This window comes from Erpetoichthys calabaricus, chromosome 12, assembly GCF_900747795.2.
Source record: "Erpetoichthys calabaricus chromosome 12, fErpCal1.3, whole genome shotgun sequence".
Taxonomy (NCBI): domain Eukaryota; kingdom Metazoa; phylum Chordata; class Cladistia; order Polypteriformes; family Polypteridae; genus Erpetoichthys; species Erpetoichthys calabaricus.
This window is the reverse complement of record NC_041405.2, coordinates 155142335-155167082: the sequence shown is the minus strand read 5'-3', so window position 1 is coordinate 155167082 and position 24748 is coordinate 155142335. Positions and strand designations below refer to the sequence as shown.

The 24748-nt window shown below is 41.7% G+C and overlaps 1 protein-coding gene across 3 annotated transcripts in view; it reads left to right on the top strand.

Annotated features, from left to right (window-relative positions):
- ptprsa (protein tyrosine phosphatase receptor type Sa) overlaps positions 1-24748 on the top strand; it is a 525319-nt gene that overhangs the window by 483497 nt on the left and 17074 nt on the right. For all 3 annotated transcript variants that reach the window (XM_051934972.1, XM_051934973.1, XM_051934974.1), the window contains 3 exons: positions 1452-1737; positions 3064-3242; positions 16777-16903. In XM_051934972.1, the coding sequence (XP_051790932.1) occupies positions 1452-1737; positions 3064-3242; positions 16777-16903 (592 nt within the window). The remainder of the gene's footprint in view (positions 1-1451; positions 1738-3063; positions 3243-16776; positions 16904-24748) is intronic.

Sequence of the window (24748 nt, the reverse complement as noted above, 5' to 3'; positions counted from 1 at the left end):
ATCCAGCTGGGCTGTGAATAAACACTCCATTGTTCATAATTCCCTGCTGGCATTCGGGGCACTTCCATGCTACAGGGAGGGCTCCACCTGGCGGCCTGGGGGTATTGGCCGGGATGACTGGCCGGCCATATCCCACACTATTATATAGTGCCTTTCATATCTATCTATTATATAGTTAATGTCATATCTATCTATCTATTATATAGTGCCTTTCATATCTATCTATCTATCTATCTATCTATTATATAGTGCCTTTCATATCTATCTATCTATCATATAGCGCCTTTCATATCTATCTATCTATCTATCATACAGTATTAATATAGTGTCTTTCATTATCTATCTATCTATCTATCTATCATATAGTGCCTTTCATCATCTATCTATCTATCTATCTATCTATCTATTATATAGTGCCTTTCATATCTATCTATCTATCTATTATATAGCACCTTTCATATCTATCTATCTATCTATCTATCTATCTATCTATCTATCTATCTATCATATAGTGCCTTTCATCATCTATCTATCTATCTATCTATTATATAGTGCCTTTCATATCTATCTATCTATCTATTATATAGCACCTTTCATATCTATCTATCTATCTATCTATCTATCTATCTATCTATCTATCTATCTATCTATCTATCTATCATATAGTGCCTTTCATCATCTATCTATCTATCTATCTATCTATCTATCTATCTATTATATAGTGCCTTTCATATCTATCTATCTATCTATTATATAGTGCCTTTCATATCTATCTATCTCTCTGTGCCGTACCGTGACTTATTTATTTTTTTTGTTCCATTTCATTGAACGTTCTTGTGGTTTTCATGCAGTTAATTTGTAAAAACCTTACTTTGAGCCCAAGAGGTATAAACTTCTTCAGGTCCTTCTGTATTAGTCAGATGTAAAGGAGTAAATGGCTTCACCCACACTGCGAGTGTGCACCCCCTTGCTAGTGTAAGTAGCCTCTGACTCATAGCGTCCACCCTCACAAGGTGCTTTTACTAAGTCGGTGAGTAAGCTTGAAGATGGGAGGTGACCGTTGAGTGGTTTCATTTTCCAGGTCCTCAGCCTAAGCCATAGGGAGCGCCGCCTGAGGACAAACCTCCCACTCTGTGTAAGGAGGCCCACTTTCGTTTTGCTCAAGGCCCGTAACAGGAGGTCTAAGAACTGGCATAATGGCATCCTGTAGGAAAACAACTGAGTACTCACAACCTGGCAACAGCCTACTTATATAGGAGGGTCCTCAAGGGGATAATGCACATCCGAGTGTGTTTGTGGCACAGCTGTACACGTCTTCTTTTTCTTTCACTGCTGTGTGATAGCTGTTTGTGTATTCTGATATATTTTCACTGTTTGTTTTCCACCATCTTGTAGCCCATTTGCCCCGTGCCCAACTTTGTAGCTCAGGTTTTCTGTGTTTTCCCCATTAGCGCTGGTGTTGGTCGAACTGGCTGCTTCATTGTGATTGATGCCATGTTGGAGCGGATCAAGCATGAAAAGACGGTGGACATCTATGGCCACGTGACCTTGATGAGATCGCAGCGCAACTACATGGTGCAGACTGAAGACCAGTACAGCTTTATCCATGATGCACTTTTGGAAGCAGTGGCCTGTGGAAACACAGAGGTGGCAGCTCGCAGTCTGTACAGCTACATTCAGAAGCTGTCTCAGATCGAACCAGGTGAACATGTGACGGGCATGGAGCTGGAGTTCAAGGTGAGAAGCCAACAGAACACTGAGCTTGAATTTCAGCTCTTGGGCCTTGGAAGATAAAGCCTCGTCTCCATAAAAGTCCCAGTAGCCTGGCTAAATTGCCCATCACTGCCTCATCCATTCTGGGCCCTTAATCATCCCCTGTCTCTAATTGGCTCTCTTTAACCACAGTATTATTATTATTGGAGACCAAGATAATCAGAAAATTGGACTATTTGGTTCATTGGAAAAAGGGAAGTAAGAAAATATCAGATGACTGTTAATGCTTTCCTGTTTTATTTGCCAGATTTTATCTGTATAGAGGAATTGTTACTCTGTTAGAATTTTAAAAATGGTTGGGCAAAGGGCGTCAGGAACAAAAACTCTCTGTGTTTGCCAGTAACTGTTGAACTGCGGCCAAAGAGGCTCCCTGTTTTAGACTAAAAAATCTACAAGCAATCCAGAAAGTGTTAAGACCCCTTCACATTCTGCACACATTTTTGTATTGCAGAATTAGTTTTGAACAGATACATTTGCCTCAATAACCCGTAAAGACAAAGTGACAACAGGTTTAGAAAGAGAAGCAGCCTGCCCAAGGTGGCTGACCACAAAAACAAGCTGGCCTCAAAACTGCAAACTGCAGGCTTCCAAACAAGATAAGCGGGCATAACAAATAGAAGTGTCCCACAAGAGGAGGGATGACCGTAAACCCTTAGCTTGTGTAGAAAATGGAAAAGAATCTTTATTTGTTCATTTTTTTATCAAGTTTGTATTACTAAATGATGAAAAAAAATAACACAGTAAAAGTAAACCACCAATAATAACTGCTTTTTTGGCTTGATAGTTAAGGTTAGACAAACTGTATTAATCCCATGGGGAAAAATCAGACGCATACAGCAGCAGAAACGTAAAATCAAGGATACAGCCTCACAGGACAAATAATACAGCCAATCAGTTAATTTATAAAAATTAACTTAACGATTACATTGGGTAGAACCATTGATAGCAGTGGGTAGTAAAGACCCCCAGAGGTGCTTCTTAGCACACTGTAGTGGAATGAGCCTGTGGAGAGAGAGCACCTCCTGGAGGGCCTGAAGGAGATTTTTCATGATGGCATTCAATTTTGCCTCCATCCTCTTTTTCCATTTGCACCCAAATTATTTTTTTTAGTAAAGGTGAGTGTCACTGTGCTCTTTTATATGGAAGATAACAACATTATGTCAATAGGGTGGTTGGTGGGGTTATGTCCATCAAAGGCTGGTATTTAAGTGATTGCATTATCTGTGTGAGAAAAAAACAATGAATCCTGACACTTTGTCTGTTTGTCTCCCATCTCTCTAACCAATGTAGCGCCTTGCCAACTCAAAAGCTCACACATCCAGGTTTATAAGTGCCAACCTCCCGTGCAACAAGTTCAAGAACCGCCTTGTTAACATCATGCCGTATGAAACCACCAGGGTGTGCCTGCAGCCTATCCGAGGAGTCGAGGGCTCGGACTACATCAATGCCAGCTTTATTGATGGCTACAGGTAAGATGGGGAGGGTGACAGAATGTCTCTGTGATTTTTCTCACTAGGGGCGGCACGGTGGTGCAGTGGGTAGCACTGCTACCTCGCAGTTAGGAGACCTGCCTGGGTTCGCTTCCCAGGTCCTCCCTGTGTGGAGTTTGCATGTTCTCCCCATGTCTGCGTGGGTTTCCTCCTACAGTCCAAAGACATGCAGGTTAGGTGGATTGGCAATTTTAAATTGGCCCTAGTGTGTGCTTGGTGTGTGTTTGTGTGTGTCCTGCGGTGGGTTGGCACCCTGCCCAGGATTGGTTCCTGCCTTGTGCCCTGTGTTGGCTAGGATTGGCTCCAGCAGACCCCCGTGACCCTGTGTTCAGATTCAGCGGGTTGGATAATGGATAGATGGATGGATGGATGGATTTTTCTCACTATTCCAACAACTGTGTCCATATTTTATCAAACATCTTGGAATTACTCTCAGAAATTAAACTAAAATGCTGACTAGGATAAAAATTTTGTCGGAATAAGATATAGGAAGTAGTTACAAAGCATCCAACATCTGCCCCCACCTGGCAGTACGAGTTCATGTTTGAGAAAACTTTTAATGAGGTGGCACATGAGAGGCTGGGAATCAAACTAAAAGTAGTGGCAGTTCAGGGTATTGTGTAGATGGGTACAGAATTGGCACAGACACAAGAAGTGGAGAGTGATGGTGAGAGGAACCTGATCAGAACTGGCTGATGTTGAGAGTGGTAACCAGCAGGTGTCTTGGGTTAGGGTTAGGGTTGTTTTTAATAGATATAAATGATTTAGACAGGAATATAAGTAACAAGCTGGTCAAGTTTGCAGATGATACCAAACTGGGTGGACTGGCAGATAATCAAGAATCTGTTGAATCATCACAGAGGGACTTGGACAGCAGACAAAACCGGGGCAGATTTGTGGCAGATGAAATTTAATGTCAGTAAATGTAAAGTATAACACATAGAAAATGAAAATGTGAGGTTTGAATACACAATGGGAGGTCTGAAAATCACAAGTACACCTCATGAGAAGGACTTAGGAGTCGTAGTGGACTTGACATTATTATCTGCTGCCAGGCAGTGTTCAGAAGTCATTAAGAAGGCTAACAGACTGTCAGGTTATATAGCGCCTTGATGTTGTAATCAGAATAATAAGTTTAATGTCACTGTGCTCTGTACAAAAATTATTTTATAAATCCACTCACATGTACAGGCCAGGCTAAAGTTAGCACACAGGGGGTCTCTCAGCATTTAGAACTGCTAGGCAAGCATTTGAAGAGAGAAAGGTACAAATATGAAAATGGGCATTGTACTACTTCTGTATGTTAGAGATGAAATTGAATCATCTCCTGGCCTTGTTTGGAACCTAAGTAAGGGCCTGCATGTGGAGGAAACAGTATAAAAGACTTGGACAGCAACCAAGTCTTCGAAGCTGACGGACGGATGGGTGATAACTTCATCCCTCCTGAAAATCCTTCCATCGCAGCGACGAAAAATGGCAGACTGTATACATCAAGATCTCACCTTGGTAATGTCTTACTATGGCTTCCTTTCGTCTGTAATGCCACATAAATCATCGTTAAAGAAAGCCAAGTTATTTTCTCTTATGTGATTTTATACCGCCGTATCACTATGGGAGGGATATCGCCTTTTAATATTATATCTGTTTAGGTTCAGGTTACTTAAAACACCGCAATTAAAAAGAACTTATTCCAACTAGGGAGCTAGCGACTCCTAGAGGAAACAGATGTGTGGAGCACAAGTCACAGGAGGTTCTGCTCAAGCTTTATAACACACTGGTGAGGCCTCATCTGGAGTCCTGGGTGCAGTTTGGGTATCCAGGCTACAAAAAGGACATAACAGTGCTGGATGGATGGATGGATAGAGTGAAAGGCACTATATAATAGATATGTGAAAGGCACTATATAATAGATAGATAGATATGATCAACTATTAGTGAGTTCTTTCTGTAGACATTAAGAAGGCTAACAGAATGTCAGGTTATATAGCGCCTTGACGTGTGGAGTACAAGTCACAGGAGGTTCTGCTCAGGCTTTATAACACACTGGTGAGGCCTCATCTGGAGTCCTGTGTGCAGTTTGGGTCTCCAGGCTACAAAAAGGACATAGCAGCACTAGAGAAGGTCCAGAGAAGAGCGACTAGGCTGATTCAGGGCTACAGGGGTTGAGATATGAGGAAAGATTAAAAGAGCTGAAGCTTTTAACCATTTAATGTTAGTAAATGTAAAGTATTACATTTAGGAAGTAATAATGTGAGGTTTGAATACACAATGGGAGGTCTGAAAATTGAGAGCCCACCACATGAGAAGGATTTAGGAGTCATAGTGGACTCTACGCTATCAATTTCCCAACAGTGTTCAGAAGCCATTAAGAAGGCTAACAGAATGTTAGGTTATATAGCGCCTTGATGGGTACAGTAGAAGTCCCAGGAGGTTCTGCTCAAGCTTTATAACACACTGGTGAGGCCTCATCTGGAGTCCTGGGTGCAGTTTGGATCTCCAGGCTACAAAAAGGGCATAGTAGCACTAGAGAAGGTCCAGAGAAGATCAACTAGGCTGATTCAGGGCTACAGGGGATGAGTTAGGAGGAAAGTTGAAAAGAGCTGAGCCTTTACAGAGATGAAGAGGAGACCTGACTGAAGTGTTTAAAATTATGAAGGGAATTAGTGCATTGGATCGAGACTGGACTACACTTTTTCTACACAGTCCCCTTATTTCAGGGCACCATAATGTTTGGACACAGCAATGGCTGGTCTGTTAAAGCCGTCATATTTAGGACTTTGTCACATATACCTCACATGCAACGACTGCTTGAAGTCTGCCATTCATAGACATCACCAGGTGCTGAGGGTCTTCTCTGATGATGCTCTGCCAGTCCTTTAATGCAGCCATCTTCAGCTCATGTTTGTTTCAGGGGGCTTGTTCCCTTAATTTGTATTACGCATGTGGAAGGACTTGGATTGAAATTGGGTGACTGGCTTGGCCATTCTAGAATTTTCCATTTTTCAGCTTTGGTGAACTCCTGTGTGGCCTCAGCACAGTATGTTTGGATCATCATCTTGTTGTAGGATGAAGCGCAGTCCACAGTCCAGAGAGCAGATCAGATGTTTCTACATAATCTCAGAATTCATTGTGCCATCAGCAGTTCCATCATCAATGAAGAGAAGTGTGCCAGGACCTGTGGCTGCCATACATGCCCAAGCCATAACACCCAGAGTACCGCTATGTTTAACAGATGAGGTGGTCTGTTTTGGCTCTTGGGCAGGTCCTTATCATCTCCACACTTTGCTCTCGTCATCACTCTGATGAGGTTCATCTTTATCTCGTCTGTCCACAAGAACTTTTCCCAGAATTCTGCAGGCTCTTTGAAGTTCTTTTTCACAAGCTGTAATCTGGCCATCCTGTTTTTGTGGTCTCCATCTTGCAGTGTGGCCTCTGTGTTTCTGTCTTCTGCTGATAGTCGTCTCTGACACGTCCACATCGGCCCCCTGAAGACTGTTTCTGATCTGTCAGACAGACGTTTGGGGCTTTTTCTTGATCACAGCAAAGATTCTTCTGTCCTCAGAGGACTTCCTTGGCCTAGCAGTCCCTTTGTGATTCCTGAGCCCACCAGTGTGTTCTTCTTCTTGATATTCCAGACAGTTGATTTTGGTCATGTTACCAATGTCTCCAAAGGTTTTATTCTTGTTTCTCAGCCTCAGAATGGCTTCTTTGACTTTCATTGACACAGCTCTTGTCTTCACATTGCGCAATGGCAGCTACAGATTCCAAAGGGTAGAAGGAAGCTATGAAACCCACCAAGTGTTGTGTGGCCAAAGTGCATGCAGATCCCCTTCAATGAAAGTCTGCATTGTGCATTTTAATGTCTGAATTATTTGATTTGTAATCTGAAACTGTAGAGCAGAAGGGGAAATCAAAGATAAAATGGGTCTTTGTCCCAAACGTTATGGAGGGCACTGCTAATTAAACCAACTCTTTAAGAGCAGGACACCATTTGTGTCACTGTGAAGTTTTGGAGCCAGTTAGGACCCCATTTGCCTACCCCTGAGATTTTGATAAATCCGCACACTTAAGTAAGGTGGTGGGAGCCTTGGCGTTAAGGCCTGCTTGAAAGGCAAACGACAGACCGGAAATGTTCAGAGTGAATCAGCAGTTTAGAGCTCGGGAACGAAAGTCAGCAGATTACAGACTGATGCGGGATCTCTGACAAGTTCTATCTGAATAATTTATATTTCATTAAGAATATTGATTATTATCAGCATGAATTGCAGCCTTCCTCGGGAGAAAGTGGTTAAGGTTAAAGGGTGAGTGGATTATCATCACTTAGCTGCACAGCTTTCAGGCTGCTGTCATCCTCACCCGTCTTTGACACTCTTTGTATCGATACTTTTCTACACTTTGTTCAGTCCATTGCTAGATGAACATTTTAAAAAAACGATTTCCCTAATGTGTGTAATCTCGTCTCATTACCTTCATTCGTCAGCCCACTACCACTTTGAAGATCCACAGCTGGCTCTTCTTTTTGTATTCGGGCATTCATCTTAATTTGTTGCAGATAGCACAATGCTCAATTGTTGGAAGACGATCTCCAGGATCGTTCTTCTTTGTGCTGTATAGTAGCTCATCAATGTTAAGGCTTCAGAAAAGATCTTTCTGCTGCGGAGGAGTCAAATTCTCATCCCGGTGGGCCCACAGTACCTGCAGGTTCTCCTTCCGGGAACTTTCTTAATTAGTAAGCAGTTGCTGCTGTTAATTGAACATAAGAGCTCATCCTTAAATTTAATTGGCTTTGCTTTCAAAAATCCCAAACCCTTAATTGTTTCATTTTGTTTTTTCTTTCTTAAGCAGCTCTTATAACACACAGATTGCCGGGGTTCATTGTGAGCACCAAAAACAACCAGGAGACGATTGAGAAATGAGAAACAAGGGTTAGAGTGCTGGAGGAATCAAAGCCAATGCTGGTATTTATCAAGCATCTCAGATTAGGAAAACGATCCTAATGGACTCAAAAATCTCCCAAGTGACGCAAATTTGACCCTAGTCTTGGGCATAGTAAGAGTAAAAACATTTGATCAGTTTTACAAATTTGGAAAATTAAAAGCTTTACCCCCATTTTGGGCCCGTGTAGGCCGAAAGGTTGCCTTTTCAGTTTAGTGGTGTAAGTGCCAGGCAGGATTATCAGGCGTCCTATCCGAGATGGATTTGGGACCCTTATCCAGATGGGAGAGCAAAACAAAGGAGCAATGGGGGAAGGCTTCTATTTCAAAATATTTTTACCCCCCATCTGCTGTGTAGAATCATCCCAGGACTCTCAGTAACAATGTGACCCCCCGCAGGACATGATGGGAGTTGTAGTGCCGTGTGTCAGCCCTGCTCGGTCCCATGGGTGCCACCAAGGGGTGCTGTGGGGATTCACAATCCCTGTTTATCTGGACTTCCACTTGACCCGGAAGTGCCTCAGTCTGGCTATGCTTGGCCGTAAAAGGAACCTGTCCAGCGTCCTCCCTGGGGAGAGAGGCGGATGAAGAGAGAAGCGAAGCAAAGGAATGAATAATAATTGGATTTCAATTGTGCTTATGCAACCAGTCAAGTAACGTTTGTGAGGTATTTTTATAATGAAAACCTCTGTTTTGAACCTGTGACTGTGTTTGTGTTGGTTGTGTCCAGGGTGTGGGGCTCGTTGGCGCCCCGTATTTGTTACACGGGGTTGAGGTGTGTTTTCAAGTCCCAGACCTGTGCCCATATTTATTGAGCATCTCAAAGTAGGCTCAAAAATCTCAGAGTGATTCCTATTTGGTCCTGCTCTTAGCGTTGTATTAATTTTTCTCATTTACGAAACTCCTAACTTCATCAGTCCTAACTCGCTAGGAGATAACTGAAGATGGCGTTCAGGCAGAGATCAGCACACACGTTCTGGGAGAGGCAGTATGCTTTGGAAATGCTGGCTAGCAATGAACTTGTGAAAATACAGAGACTGAAGAACATTTGTAACAAATGTTGTACGCCACACAATTGGTCCATCTATGTGCAGAAGTGATGTATTGTTTGCCGGATTGAAAATCTTTAGTCATGTCACGTGTAAAATGCTGCTTTACCTTAGCGATGACTTGTGTACGTCACAACCAACTGTTTCTCGAATTTTTCACCAAACTTTGAATGCCTTAAAAATGCGTGAGGTAATATGCAGAATCAAGCATTTTCCCAAGACTCCACTTGAGTTAACGTGAAAGCATTTGATGTTTTGATTAGGGAATCCATTCCCGGGTATTCAGGAATCCCACATGTCATTCCCGGGAATCCCGGGCTCCCGGGGATGACACAGTGCACGGGCATCTCACACGTGAACAGTTTTAGAACGAGCGACACTTATTTTTAATAAAACTACTGCAATATGTTGACACCAATAAAAGACTAACCTTATCTACAAGCAGTTCATGCTGTCATATAAGTACATGTATCTAGTTAGTTGCGGTAATAAGAGCGTAGAAAGCACAACGCGTCCAGTGTGCGGTCGTCCAGGTGAGAGCGCACCTTCATGCAGAAGTACGCCAGCCGCTGAGAAAGCACGCTCTGCCTCCACTGAAGTAGGCAGCACAGTCATCAGATACTGATACACTTGTTCTAAACAACGCCCGCGCTTGCCGTTACTCTGAAACACCGCCATTTCAGCTTTTACTGATGCATCCAGTTTCTTGTCATCATTCTGCGATGGCAAGTGTCTTGGCACAGATAATGCGGATACAACAGACTGAAGCATTGCAATTTCAAGTTGCTGTTCAAAGCTGATGAAGTACAAGCTGCAGCAATGGCGCCACCTTAATTATTTTCAACTATAACTCTGTTATTTCTTGATCGATTTTTACACTTTTACACGCTATATATGTAAGCTTGGCCGTTCCCATTTTCCCAGGAATTACAGCAGTTTCATTCCCGGGAATGAAAAATGTCTGGGAATCCCAGCCCGGGAATGGATTCCCTAGTTTTGATGCACATGTTCTAGTGTGGATGAACCCACAAATGTGAATCGTGAGCAATGTCGTCACACAGGCGGTCTTGCAATGTACGAAGTAATGTGCAGACTTCCTCACAACTCCACATGAGGTGATTTCAACACAAACTGCAGTCATGTACATCAGCACGCACATAAAGTAAGCATCATTGCTGCTAAGTGTAGGTGAATTGGAAGGTGGTCATGGAGGCAAACTCTTATCGCAGAACCCAGCGTATTACCCTCACTGTACGCAGGGCTGGGTGGGTGTTTGACAGTGAAATGTCCCATGGGTATGGTGAGCTCAAGCCACATGGATTTTTCACTTTACAAGACTGAGTAAAGTGGGGCAGAGTGGTGGCTCTGAGGCTAAGGATCTGCGCTGGTATCCAGAAGGTTGCCTGTTCGAATCCCCGTCACTGCCAAAAGAGATCCTACTCTGCTGGGCCCTTGAGCAAGACCCTTAACCTGTACAGTAATCCCTCGCTACTTCGCGGTTCACTTTTCGCGGATTCACGACTTCGCGGATTTTATATGTAAGCATATCTAAATATATAACGCGGATTTTTCGCTGCTTCGCGGGTTTCTGCGGACAATGGGTCTTTTTACTTCTGGTATTTGCTTCCTCAGTTGGTTTGCCCAGTTGATTTCATACAAGAGATGCTATTGGCGGATGGCTGAGAAGCTACCCAATCAGAGCACGCAGTTAAGTTCCTGTGTGCTGCTGATTGGCTCAGCGACGGAGTGCTGCATTAACCAGGAAGTCTCATCTCACTCATTCAGCATTAACGTGCTCTTGCTACTGCATTCAGGGGATCATCACCTTCATCGTCATCATTTTTACTGCGCAGCATATTCATCACCGTCATCACGTCATATATAGCTACGTGTACTTCGCTATACAGTAAGTGTAAACTTATCTACCGATTTCATATTGCTTAGCAGTTGTCCCTGTTATTAATAGAGTAAAGGGTGGGTTGTAAACAAATACAGGGAGGGTTTAAAAACGTCCAAATACACGTTAAATAATTAAATAAATATGGTGTCCCTACTTTGCGGAAATTCAGTTATCGCAGTTGGCCTTGGAACCTATCTCCCGCGATAAGTGAGGGATTACTGTAATTGCTTCAGGGGTGCTGTACAATGGCTGACCCTGCGCTCTGACCCCAAGGGGTATGCGAAAAACTAACAAATTCCTAATACAAGGCGAAATAAAGAACAAAAAAAAACAAAAGTTTACGAAGGCAGGTGGGGACTGGCAGGGCGTTGGACAAATAGACGTCACAGAAGATAAGCGGGGGACCACAGAGAGAGGCACAGAACATCATACAACTCTGGAAGATGATAGTAGAGACAGCGCAGGAATAGCCTTGGCTACTTTCACTATACTGTAATGGATACTCTATGAGGCATTTGCCAAAGCCATAACAGCGGGAAGGTAATTCTTCTGAAAGTACAGCCGTGCGTGGATCATTCTTTTTTAAATAAATGGGCCTGTTATCTGGCTTTACTCTCCTTCGGTCTTACCATCCATCCATCCGTTTTCCAACCCGCTGAATCCGAACACAGGGTCACAGGGGTCTGCTGGAGCCAATTCCAGCCAACACAGGGCACAAGGCAGGAACCAATCCCGGGCAGGGTGCCAACCCACCGCAGGAAGGTCTTACCATCTCAGTGCTTATTATTGTTTTATTCTTGAAGTTGATGTGAAGTGGCTTAGCTCAATATTCTACCTTATGTTTTCCTCCTTCTTCTTCTTCTTTGAATATTATTATTATTATCTTTGTGATGAAGCCATGATTTCCAGTGAACCTACAACACGACATAATGAGTATCACTTTTCAGCTCTCGGGGCCTTAAAATCGTAACATCAAACATGACCTTCTACCCCTAGCTGGGAGTGGATGTAGGCTGCTTCATAACTACTTCTTATCTCCTGCTCTGAGGAAGGACAAATCCTTGTCCTAGTCAGACCTTTAACCCTGCTCTGGTACCATGAAAAAAGTTACACTGACAGTGCCATGGGGTCAAATTCTACTATCTTACCAGAATAAAAACGCTGTTTATTACAATGTTTTGTTTTTCTCCAAATAACAATATACAACAAGCGTTTGTACTCAGATATCGACAAACAGAGGTGTATTTGTCTTAGGAACTTTCAAATAGCCCGTATAGAAGTAGATACTGAAAATGTATTATAAGATCCAAAGAATACTGCACAACACTTGATGTGTGAGTTTCTGATTATTTTACATCACTGTAGGCCTAATTTGTACAGCTGGCATTGGTTACACAACCATTTGCTGTCCTCTTCGCACACAAACTTATCAAAATAAGAGAAAAATACCTATATTACATAGAAGATACTATGGGGTCCATTTGACCCCAAATGCAAATAAACATAAATAAAAAATAAATAGAAAGACAGAAAAACTAGCAAACGTGTGTCACATTGTTAGGAAGGCCTTACGTAAAAATACGTGAAAGGTGAGGTCACTAATCGTGATGGTTTCAAAAAAAAAAAAAACATGGGTCAAAGAGAATTGGGGTCACAGAGACCCCTTAGTACCACAGCAGGATTCATGCAATTCCTTGAAGAAATTCTGACACAGAACGAGTAACGAAAATCAAAGAACGAGACGAAAATTAAAACTCAGACTCAGAAAAGGATCGTAACCAAAATGCGAAATCCTAACATTAGGGCCTGCTTGGAAATAAAGGAAACTATTGCCATAAAGAACCAAAGGTTTTGCATCCTAATAAAGCACAGAGCTCTCACCCCACCATATTTATGATGTAATTTCAATTGTATCATCACCACAATAATTGTGGTCATGTGACCAAAGTAGTATCACAAAAATTTAAATTTAAAATCAACTACTAAATTTCAACGTGTAATGTGTAAATAATATCCGAAACAGATTCTTTACTGACTTCATAACTTGAATTGTCAGAAAAAAGCCAAGGCCAATGCCGAAGGTCAGACCAGTCTGTCATTAGAATTAAACCATTTTCCCAAACACGAAGAACCAGTAACTAATTTCCAAACCATGGGTACAATGCACACTACACGACACAGATTTATCCGCAATCTCAGATAATCTTGCCGACCTTTACACTGATTCTCTGGTGACATCACACATATCATGCATTCTGGAAATTTCTCGGTACAGTTGCCATGGAATTTCTGAATGCATTTGCTCTAAAATGGCGGCAACTGTAGAAGAACAGAGACGAAGTTGCAGTATACTGCAACAAGTTTCAATTTTTTCAAATCATCATTAAATTCAAAACAAATAATCCCATTAGAATCCAAAACACCTAAATAGATGTTTCATTTATTATCAGAATAACTACACCAACGTTAGTACCAAGTGAATGAAACGGAAGGAGAATTTAAACCAAAAAAGATCTAAAAATGAACATGAACAAACTTGGAAATCCGGAAACTTGGATGAGGAAGTTGCCCCAGGGAGTGAACAGATCAGTATTTCTCACATCTTTACTTTGTTACTTTCTCATATGCGAAGTATAGGAACAGTATTGTAATCGTCCAAAGAGTCGATGTCAAGGTTTTGATAAATCTCGACGTTTTAGACCTCCCTGATTTTCTCGTATAAAAAGTATAGGGAAAGTTTTGTAATCCTCCAAAAATTCCATTTTGAGATTTGGATGAATCTCGATGTTTTAGACCTCCCTGACTCCGAAAGTACCATTTTTTGAAATTGTGTGTGTGTAAACACAATTACTTGAGTTCACTTTTACTTAGGTCAACCAAATTTTGCATACAAAAGTATCAGGTACAAAACATCGATTTCTATCAACGTTTGGGCTGTTTCCACGAACCACAAGTGGTACTTCACCTTTTATTTTACCTGGTGTTTTCCATCCATCCATTTTCCAACCCGCTGAATCCGAACACAGGGTCACGGGGGTCTGCTGGAGCCAATCCCAGCCAACACAGGGCACAAGGCAGGGAACCAATCCTGGGCAGGGCGCCAACCCACCGCAGGACACACACAAACACACCCACACACGAAGCACACACTAGGGCCAATTTAGAATCGCCAATCCACCTAACCTGCATGTCTTTGGACTGTGGGAGGAAACCGGAGTGCCCGGAGGAAACCCACGCAGACACGGGGAGAACATGCAAACTCCACGCAGGGAGGACCCGGGAATCGAACCCAGGTCCCCAGGTGTCCCAACTGCGAGGCAGCAGCGCTACCCACTGCGCCACTGTGCCGCCCCCTGGTGTTTTTTGTTTGTTTGTTTTTATGTCCTCCCTGGAACATCAGACCTTACTTTTCTTCTATGTTAATTAGTGTTACCTAATTTTATTTTCTTATTTTTCTCTTTCTTCATCATGTAAAGCACTTTGAGCTCCAGCATTTGTGTGAAAATGTGCTCTAGAAATAAATGTTGTTGTTGTTGTTTATTCATGCAGTTGCATCTTTACTTTTATAATAATTATTCAATATATTATTAATTGATTTGTTGTTGGTGGTTCTTTTAATGTACATAATATAAAAACAATCCTTGTCTTGCGGTTTACTCCTCAGATATCCATCCCGATATCTGAGTAAACGAGAAGGTTGAGGGGAGACCACTCCCGATTTATTGTTCTTTTTCTTTAATATTTTATTGAAACAGATATTGTAAGATAGATGCACAGATGAAAATGGGATCAAGTTATCAGGTCGTCACTTTGCATTTCATTATTGTCAGGCAGCTGGTTAAGTAAAACTGAAACGATGAAGGGTTTTGAATCGTAAAAAGCAAGGCAATTAAAATGAAGGCAATGCAGGACATTCCACTAGCAGCAGTAATTGGCTGCTAATTAAGAAATGGGCTGAAACAATAAACCTCAGCTGCTGCGGCCCTCCAAGATCTGAGTCTGACACCTCTCTTTTCCAGAATGTACAGGTCATCCAAGGTTTTTGCCTGCATTTGTGAAGCGGCTTACTTTTGGAGCAAGATCTTCAAAGATCTCTGTCTGTTATCCATAATTTGCAGGTGGAGTGGTGGCTCTGAGGCTGAGGATCTGCGCTGGCATCCTAAAGGTTGCCGGTTTGAATCCCCGTCACTGCCAAAAGAGATCCTACTCTGCTGGGCCCTTAACCTTCAATTGCTCCAGGGGTGCTGTACAATGGCTGACTCTGCACTCTGACCCCAAGGGGTATGCGAAAACTAACAAATTCCTAATACAAGAAATTGTATAAGGCGAAATAAAGAACAAAAAAATATATATATTTATAGCCTATCATTTTCAGCTGCAACATTTTATTCAACCACATGAATCTTTAAACCTTCATTCCCTTACAACAATCGTTCTCCAAGTGTGGCCTGTGAGCTTGTAGCTGGTGGTCCGTGGACTGACTTTCTTAAATGGACTTTCTTGCTGATAAAGCCACACAAACTGCTCCTTCTGTCTTGCCAACAGCACCATCTTTTAACATCTACACCACTCCTTCCTGCTCTGATCTCTTTTGACGTTTCTTCAAACTCCTTCACTACATTTTTTTTTCAATTCACTTTGATGTCCACTTCAAGCACCAACATCTGGGAACAACAGTCCCTTAATTCCACCTTCAAGGCTTTACTATGGATCATAGGACTTCATAGGATTAGTAAACCCAGCAAGATGTGATTGTTAGCACAGATTTTTCCGTCCTCGTAGAAACGAGCACATGCCAACAAACCTGAGAGAAGACACCAGATGAGACACCAACAAAGGAGCCACCATGGTAGCTCAAGAGGTAGACTGCAGTGTAGAAAGAGACTGACTGGGGAGCAGTGGGAGTTTGGTAGACTTCTGCTCATGATGGATGTTTGTTGTCAACTTAGAGTAGAACTTTCACTTAAATTATGGAGGTGCTTTCCAATAAATAGCCCTGTTCAGGCTTACCAGCTCACTATTTGAGCCTGTGCGCCAGCTGTTCTTCTTTACACCTTTGGTCTTTCCATAGGGACGATGCAGACAAAAGAATGTGGTGACGATAATGTAGAGTTTACTGTAATGAGTAGTTCTTGACCAAAAGTGGTTGACTTTGGTCCAAAAGAGAACCACTGCCACACAAGAATACTGACTTAAGAAAGACCCTGCTGTTGGCCACCATTGCACAGTGCCCCTCATTGTCATCTTTCATGTTGCGCTCACAGTTGGAATGTTTTATCACGATTCCCTCATTAAATTGCTACCAAAACCCTCATTTTACTGTCACCTTTCATTTCTTAAGATGTTTTTTTTTTTCAAACCATCAGCAATGGATTCAGAGGTACCCCCTGGTTGCCTTTAGCTAGAAAAAATGACTTTCAAAGTTAGACCTGACATTCAGTGTCTCTGGGAGCATAAACAAGGTAGACAAAATGGACCACGTGGAGATACTTAGCTCAAGATCTTTAAATCAATTTTTAATTTCTCCTAGCGTTTTGATGCAGCAGCTCTCAACTTGCTCAGGCATTATTTAACAGTGCATGTTTTTCTTCATATGGACTCCTGACAAGTGATCTCATGTTTGCCCACAGGCAACAGAAAGCTTACATCGCCACACAGGGACCATTAGCAGAGACGACAGAGGACTTCTGGAGAATGTTATGGGAAAACAACTCCACCATCGTTGTCATGCTGACCAAGCTTCGGGAAATGGGAAGGGTAAGTGTCCCCTGATTGGGGCTGTGGTGCCAGCTGTTAAACTTTCAGCTGTATAAAACCTTTTATCTTACAAAATAATAGTAGTAGTAGTGAAGTGTACCAAGTACAGTGGCATTCTTACAGGCTTATCTGACCAGAGAAGATGCAACTGCCAATGAGCCAACAATAAGGTGTGATGCATGGATTACTGTACAATAATACTGCAATTGTTTTAATGTTTTACCATATTGAGTATTGTGATGAAATTCTGCAATGTACTTTGTAAATACTGGACTGGGATTGAGAGTGAAAGTCTGTGGACACCTGCTATCACACTTACTGTGTTTGAACTTGTTGGACATCCCATTTCAAAATGAAGGGCATTAAATGGGAGTTGTCGCCATACAACAGCCTCCACTACTCTTTTCACAAGATTTTAGAGTGTGTGTTTGGGGGGGAATTTGTGTCCATTTGTTAGGTCAGGTACTGATGTTGGATGAGAAGATGTGCATTGTATTTGACATTCCAAAGGTGTTCAATAGGGCTCTGTGCAGGCCACTCAAGTTCCTCCATGTCTTTATGGACCTGGTTTTGTGAACAGGGTCAGAGATGTGCTGGAACAGAAAAAGGCCTTTGCACATTCTTCCATTAAAGTTGGAGGAGCACGGTTGTGTAAAACATCTTTGTCTGCTATAACTGTATCAGTACCCTTCACTATAATCAAGGGGCTGAGCCCAAACCCTCCCATTGTCCCTCTTCTACCAAACTTTACATTAGGCATCATGCAATTTGAAAGGTAACATCCTCCTTGCACCCTCCACGTCCAGATTTGCCCATCAGACTGACAGACAGTTAAGCGTATTCATCACCGCAGAGAACACATTTCTACTGCAGTAGAGTCAAATGGCGGGTGTGCTTTACACCATTCCAGGTGACGCTTGGCGATAGATAGATAGATAGATAGATAGATAGATAGATAGATAGATAGATAGATAGATAGATAGATAGATAGATAGATAGATAGATAGATAGATAGATAGATAGATAGATAGATAGATAGATAGATAGATAGATAGATAGATAGATAGATAGATAGATAGATAGAGTGAGGAACATAAGTATTTGAACAGCCTGCGATTTTGCAAGTTCTCCCACTTAGAAATCATGGAGGGGTCTGAAATTCCCATTGTAGGTGCATTCCCACTGTAAGAGACAGAATGTAAAAAAAAAATTCAGGAAATCCCATTGTATGATTTGTACAGAATTTATTTGTATTGCACTGCTGCACATAAGTATTTGAACACCTGAGAAAATCAGTGTTAATATTTGGTACAGAAGCCTTTGTTTGCAATTACAGAGGTCAAATGTTTCCCATAGTTCTTGACACACTGCAGCAGGGATTTTGGCCCACTCCTCCACACCGATCTCCTCTAGATCTGTCAGGTTCCGGGGCTGGCGCTGAGCAACACGGAGTTTCAGCTCCCTCCAAAGATTTTCGATTGGATTTAGGTCTGGAGACTGGTAGGCCACTCCAGAACCTTGATATTCTTCTTACGGAGCCACTCCTTGGTTATCCTAGGTGTGTGCTTCAGGTCATTGTCATGTTGGAAGACCCAGCCACGACCCATCTTCAGTCCTCTGACTGAGGGAAGGAGGTTGTTGCTCAAAATCTCACAATACACGGCCCCATTCATCCTCTCCTTGATACAGTGCAGTCGTCCTGTCCCCTTCACAGAAAAGCACCCCCAAAGCATGATGTTTCCACCCCCATGCTTCACAGTAGGGATGGTGTTCTTGGGATGCAACTCCTCCTTCTTTTTTCCTCCAAACACGGCGAGTGAAGTTTAGACCAAAAAGTTCTATTTTGGTCTCATCTGACCACATGACTTTCTCCCATGCCTCCTCTGGATCATCCAGATGGTCATTGGCAAACTTCAGATGGGCCTGGACATGTGATGACTTGAGCAGGGGAACCTTCCATGCAATGCATGATTTGAAACCATGACGGCATAGTGTTCTACCGACAGTGACCTTTGAAACTGTGGTCCCAGCTCTCTTCATGTCATTGACCAGCTCCTCTCGTGTAGTTCTGGGCTGATTCCTCACCTTTTTTATCATCTGTGATACCCCATGAGGTGAGATCTTGCATGGAGCCCCAGTCCAAGGGAGACTGACTGTCGTCTTTAGCCTCTTCCATTTTCTGACAATTGCTCCAACAGTTGATCTATTTTCACCAAACTGCTTGGCAATTGCCCAGTAGCCCTTTCCAGCCTTGTGGAGGTCCACAATTTTGTCTCTGGTGTCTTTTGACAGCTCTGTGGTCTTGCCCATGGTAGTAGTTGGAGTCTGACTGAATGTGGGGTGGACAGGTGTCTCTAAAGAGCTCAGACAGGTGCTACTAATTAAGATTACTAAGTGGAGTAGAGGTGGACTTCTTAAAGTAACAGGTCTTTGAGAGCCAGAATTGTTGCTGATTGCCAGGTGTTCAAATACGTATGTGCAGCAGTGCAATACAAATAAATTCTGTACAAATCATACAATGGGATATCCTGAATTTTTTTTTTACATTCTGTCTCTCACAGTGGGAATGCACCTACAATGTGAATTTCAGACTCCTCCATGATTTCTAAGTGGGAGAACTTGCAAAATCGCAGGATGTTCAAATACTTATGTTCCTCACTGTAGATATGAAAGGCACTGTATAATAGATAGATAGATAGATAGATAGATAGATAGATAGATAGATAGATAGATAGATAGATAGATAGATAGATAGATAGATAGATAGATAGATAGATAGATAGATAGATAGATAGATAGATAGATAGATCTTTATTTGTCCTCAGAGGAAAATTTGGCTTTTTTACAGGAGTTCTTTAAAAAAATAAATAGATAAAAATATATTTAATCCTAGTGAGTTGCTATACAGGCATATTGCTGTTGGCTTAAAGGACCCCCAGTTGCATTTCTTGACACGTTTCTGCTGAGTGACTCGTTGCCTGAAAGTCCTCAGTGTTGGTGTGCAAGAGTGAGGATGGGAAGCTTTGTTCATAATGGCAGTCCAGCGTGTGTCCCATAACTGAGCCTACCATTTTAATCAGCTTGTTGATTCGGTGGGCCTCTCTTGACGTCATGTTACCGGCCTAGCACATCACACTGGCCATCACAGAGTTATAGAAGATGTGAAGTTTTCACTTCCCACATTAAAGGAACGCAGTCTGCTAAGGAAGAAGAGTCTGTTCTGTCATTTCTTCTGTAGCTCCTCTGTGTGATGAGTTATGCCGCGTCACTTCAAACAGATGCAGCATTACAGAATCCTGGAGATGTAAAAAAAAAAGCAAAGCAGTAATGCCAATCTGTTTTTTTGTTTTTTAAAATAACACAGGTATTTTTACTATACAACTATACCAGTCTGTAGTAGTGAAGAAGGAGCTGAGTCAGAAGGCAAAGCTCTTGATTTCCCAGCCGATCTGTATATCTGCCCTCACCTATGGTCATGAGCTTTAGGTAACCACTGAAAGAATGACATTGCGGGTACAAGTGGCCAAAATGAGCCTTATCTCCAAAGGGTAGCTGGGTTCTCCCTTAGCAATAGTGTGACAAGTGAGCCATTTAAGGACGTTTTACAGGCACAACCAGCTATGAGGAGACCTGGTGGAAGACCCAGTGCTCGATGGGAGGATTATATCTCTCAGATGGCTTGGGGACACCTTGGGATCCCATAGTATGAGTTGGGAAGTATTATTGGGGAAAGAGAAATATAGGCCTCACTCCTAACACTGCTGCCCCAGCGACCCGGCTTGGGATAAGCAGTGGGAAATGAATGAATGAAGGTATTTTTGCTTCAGTAAAATAAGTATTGCGTTGCGTTACCCATTACATTCAAAGGTAATCTGACTAAGTAAGGCACGTTACCCCCAGCGCTGCTGCTAACGTGAAGCTGTTTGATCTTGTTCGGGGCGAGTCACATACTGACTGGACTGAGTTGCTGTGGCATATCAGACTACACGACTGGTAGTCTTGGTGGACACATAAAATTATATAAATGAAATCTGTGTCTGAAAACAGCTGGAAATAATTGTGTCAGGTGACGTGGCCTTTTCTATACCGTTAGCCTTTTAACACTATATAGCCAACCTCAACTAATGTACTCAGCACCCAGAATATTAACAATTGGGACAGAATCCTTCACACTAATCAGATGCAACATGTCGTCTGTGGCATATTGATCCAAGAGGCGACATCTCGGATTAAATATACATTCAATTATAGCCACCTTTCCGTGCTCCTCTCCCACCCCAGCTACAGACACGGCACAATTAACAACAATTTGTCTCACTTAACAACCCACAAATAAACAACACCAAAAAACATAATGTCTCTGCAAATCGACTTAGCGTGTAAAGGTCTGTCATATTAAGCAAATCCAATGCTGGCTACCTGAAGCGTTACAGACGTGTAAATTGAAAAAACTGGTTCCCAGAAAGAATACAAATAAAGTCGACCTTAGCGGTGAGTAAACATTTCTCACCCGGCGTCTCGTCCATCCGTGAGTTCACGGCTGAGGGGGCCGAGTATGTTGAGAGACCCCGTGAAGACCACACAGACTGGAAGTTGAACTAACATCTCTGGAGCTGTGAGGTGTGAGCGCTCACCACTGCAGCCACTCATTTATAAAACCACATAACACGTACTTATCTGGCAAATCTCATAGATTTAACATCAACTTCAATATGTCCAGTCTACGGCAGAAAACGGGACTGACGGCTCACACGCAGACTGCTATCCGTGACCTGAACGCTACCGAGCCATAACGCTGGGTGTGATTTTTAATTTTTTGTGTTGAATGGTGTGCCGGTACAGTATATACATCAAAGAGATGTGCCGTGGTTTAAATCAGAAGAGTGTAAAAGACGACTACATGGTAAGATCCCTTTTGGGTTTACTTGGCTGAGATTAACTGAGCTCATCCAGCTTCTTGACATGTGCTCAGAAATTGTTTTCTGTCATCCTACGGCTTCCCTATTTTTTTTTTTTTTTTTTGAATAAAAAACGACTACAGGAGGTTCATCTTCATGTGCGATGATTCAAAACTCACTTTCATTTCACTTAAGGGGGGAAAAAAAACGCAGAATGATTTCTTTGTTGAAGGCCGAGAAATGGAGACGGGTTAAGGGTTAGGCACAGTTATTAATGCACACATGGTTTCCATGGCAACCAGAAGAGGAGAATTAATGGTTTATTTTAGTGCCCCAGGAGTGACAGTTAGCCGAGAAGTGGAAAGAGAGGAAGAGAGCGAGACAGAATGTGTGAGTTGGGGACGCTGGGGACTGACGACTGAAACCGAATGAGCTCTTTCAATTCAGTCTGCTATCGTTTCCTGTCTAATGTACAACTTAATAAACGATAATGGCAGCTCAGGCGACACTGAAGCTGATATGAGTAACACCGCATTAGAAATGAAACATGCCGATCAGTGGGGACGATGAAATGTGGCAGGTTTGGATTAGGAAGTGGCTGAAATCCAGTAGAATCAAGACACCAAGAAGTGAAGTCTGCACCGAAATCCAAGAGGGCTGGCATGCAGGGTGTTGAGGTTGGGGTTACGTACCAAAGCAAAATTACTGGAGTGCAAACGTAAAGAGGTGTATGTTTAGGGGTTCATTTGGAAATTCAATATATCTATCTAGTATATAGTGCCTTTCGTGTCTATCTATCTATCTGTCAATCATATACTGTAGTGACTTACCTATCTAGCAGTTTACCTCTAGGACCCTAGGTAGCTCCTATGCTACCTAAAGACATCCTTTGTCCCTTGTTAAGCCCCTATAACACTGCACAACTTCTCCGATGATTTTCTGTGATAGTCTTTATTTAAATAATCTTAGCCAGTCATGGACAGTCACAGTCTGTGTCTGAGCCCCCCAGTTGTATCGTATGACATTCCCAGTCATGGCAAAATAAAACATGAGTTATAGGGCAAGCTTCTGTGCGTACAAGAGATGACCACCAACGAGCGCTTTGCCCTAAGTGCAAATCATACCTCATTGTTGTCAACGACCAAACAGATTAATTTTTCTCCAGATATTGCTTTATATATCCTCTTCTTTGTTAAAAAGAAAATTTAATATAAGTATAATCTATCTATATATATATATATAAAAGTCAATGTATGTGTGTGTGTGTGTGTATGTTCCAACATTACTTCCGAACGGCTGGAGCAATTTCCATGAAACTTGGTAGACATGTTTCTCATTGGTCGACTAAAAATACTGTAGGGTGAAATCAACCCTAACCCCCAAAAAGGGGTAGGGAGGGGGGTGATCTTGCGGTCTTGTATGCATGTTATCATCCAGTTGACATTCAGAACGACCACCAGAGGGTGAACTGGAGGTGACTGCCGGCATTCTTTATGTTTGAGCGCCACCGCGCCCGCCTGTTGCTTTTGAAATGAAATCGAGTTGGCCAGTTGATAACATACATAGAAGACCACAAGACAAGCACATTAGTGAGTCTTCATTGTTTGTTATCAACTGGCCAACTCGAAAAAAAAGTTGTGTTTTTTTATTATATTTTTCTCAAACAATTGGGGAAAAAAAAAACCCAGGGAACACTGGAAATTTAAGCTATGTTAGCTAGCTAGTAAATAATAAAACAAAGATAGTTGCAGTCCCCATAAGGCACTGAGATGGATAGAAAAGGCACTATGAGATAGATAGATAGATAGATAGATAGATAGATAGATAGATAGATAGATAGATAGATAGATAGATAGATAGATAGATAGATAGATAGATAGATAGATAGATAGATAGATATGAAAGGCATTATATAATATACAGATAGATAGATATGAAAGGCACTATATAATAGATAGATAGATAGATGTGAAAGGCACTATATGATAGATAGATAGATGTGAAAGGCACTATATGATAGATAGATAGATAGATAGATATGAAAGGCATTATATAATATACAGATAGATAGATATGAAAGGCACTATATAATAGATAGATAGATAGATAGATGTGAAAGGCACTATATGATAGATAGATAGATAGATAGATAGATAGATAGATAGATAGATAGATAGATAGATAGATAGATAGATAGATAGATATGAAAGGCACTATATAATAGATAGATAGATAGATGTGAAAGGCACTATATATTAGATAGATAAACAGATGTGAAAAGCATTTATATAATAAACATAGCTGTGAAAGGCACTAGATAATAGATATGAAAGGCATTAAACTGTATAATAGGTAAGATACTATATTATTGATAGATATAAAGACACTATATAAGATATAGCTAATAGATATAATGGATTAATAGATATAAAGTGCACTATTTAATAAATGTAAATGACACGGTTATTTATAATAGAGAGTGAGTGAGAGATGTGAAAGGGCAATATTAGATAGATAGCTTTTAATGGCAAAATATAATACATATATATGAAATGCACTATATAATAGATAAGAAAGGAGTTATAGTGTATGATAGGTGTGAATGGTACAATATGTAGTGCCTTACATAGCTCTTGTATATACATGCAAACCCATCCATCAAATTGTGCCTTTCTTACCCATGAATTGTATTGTGCCTTTCATATTTAAATATTGTGTGCTTTTCACATTCATCAGTTTTACAGAGTCTTTCATATCTATCCCTTATCACTGATGGATATGTAAGGTGATATATAATAATGGCAGCTAAATTGCATGTACAGTCGTAGTAGCAGCAGCATTTTTAGTTGCACTGTCATGGAGAAATTGTTAGTTGCATATCCATTCATGCAACATGTTGCTGGTTTCCAGCACCTTGGTAAAGAAATCCGTATTAATAGGAGAGGCA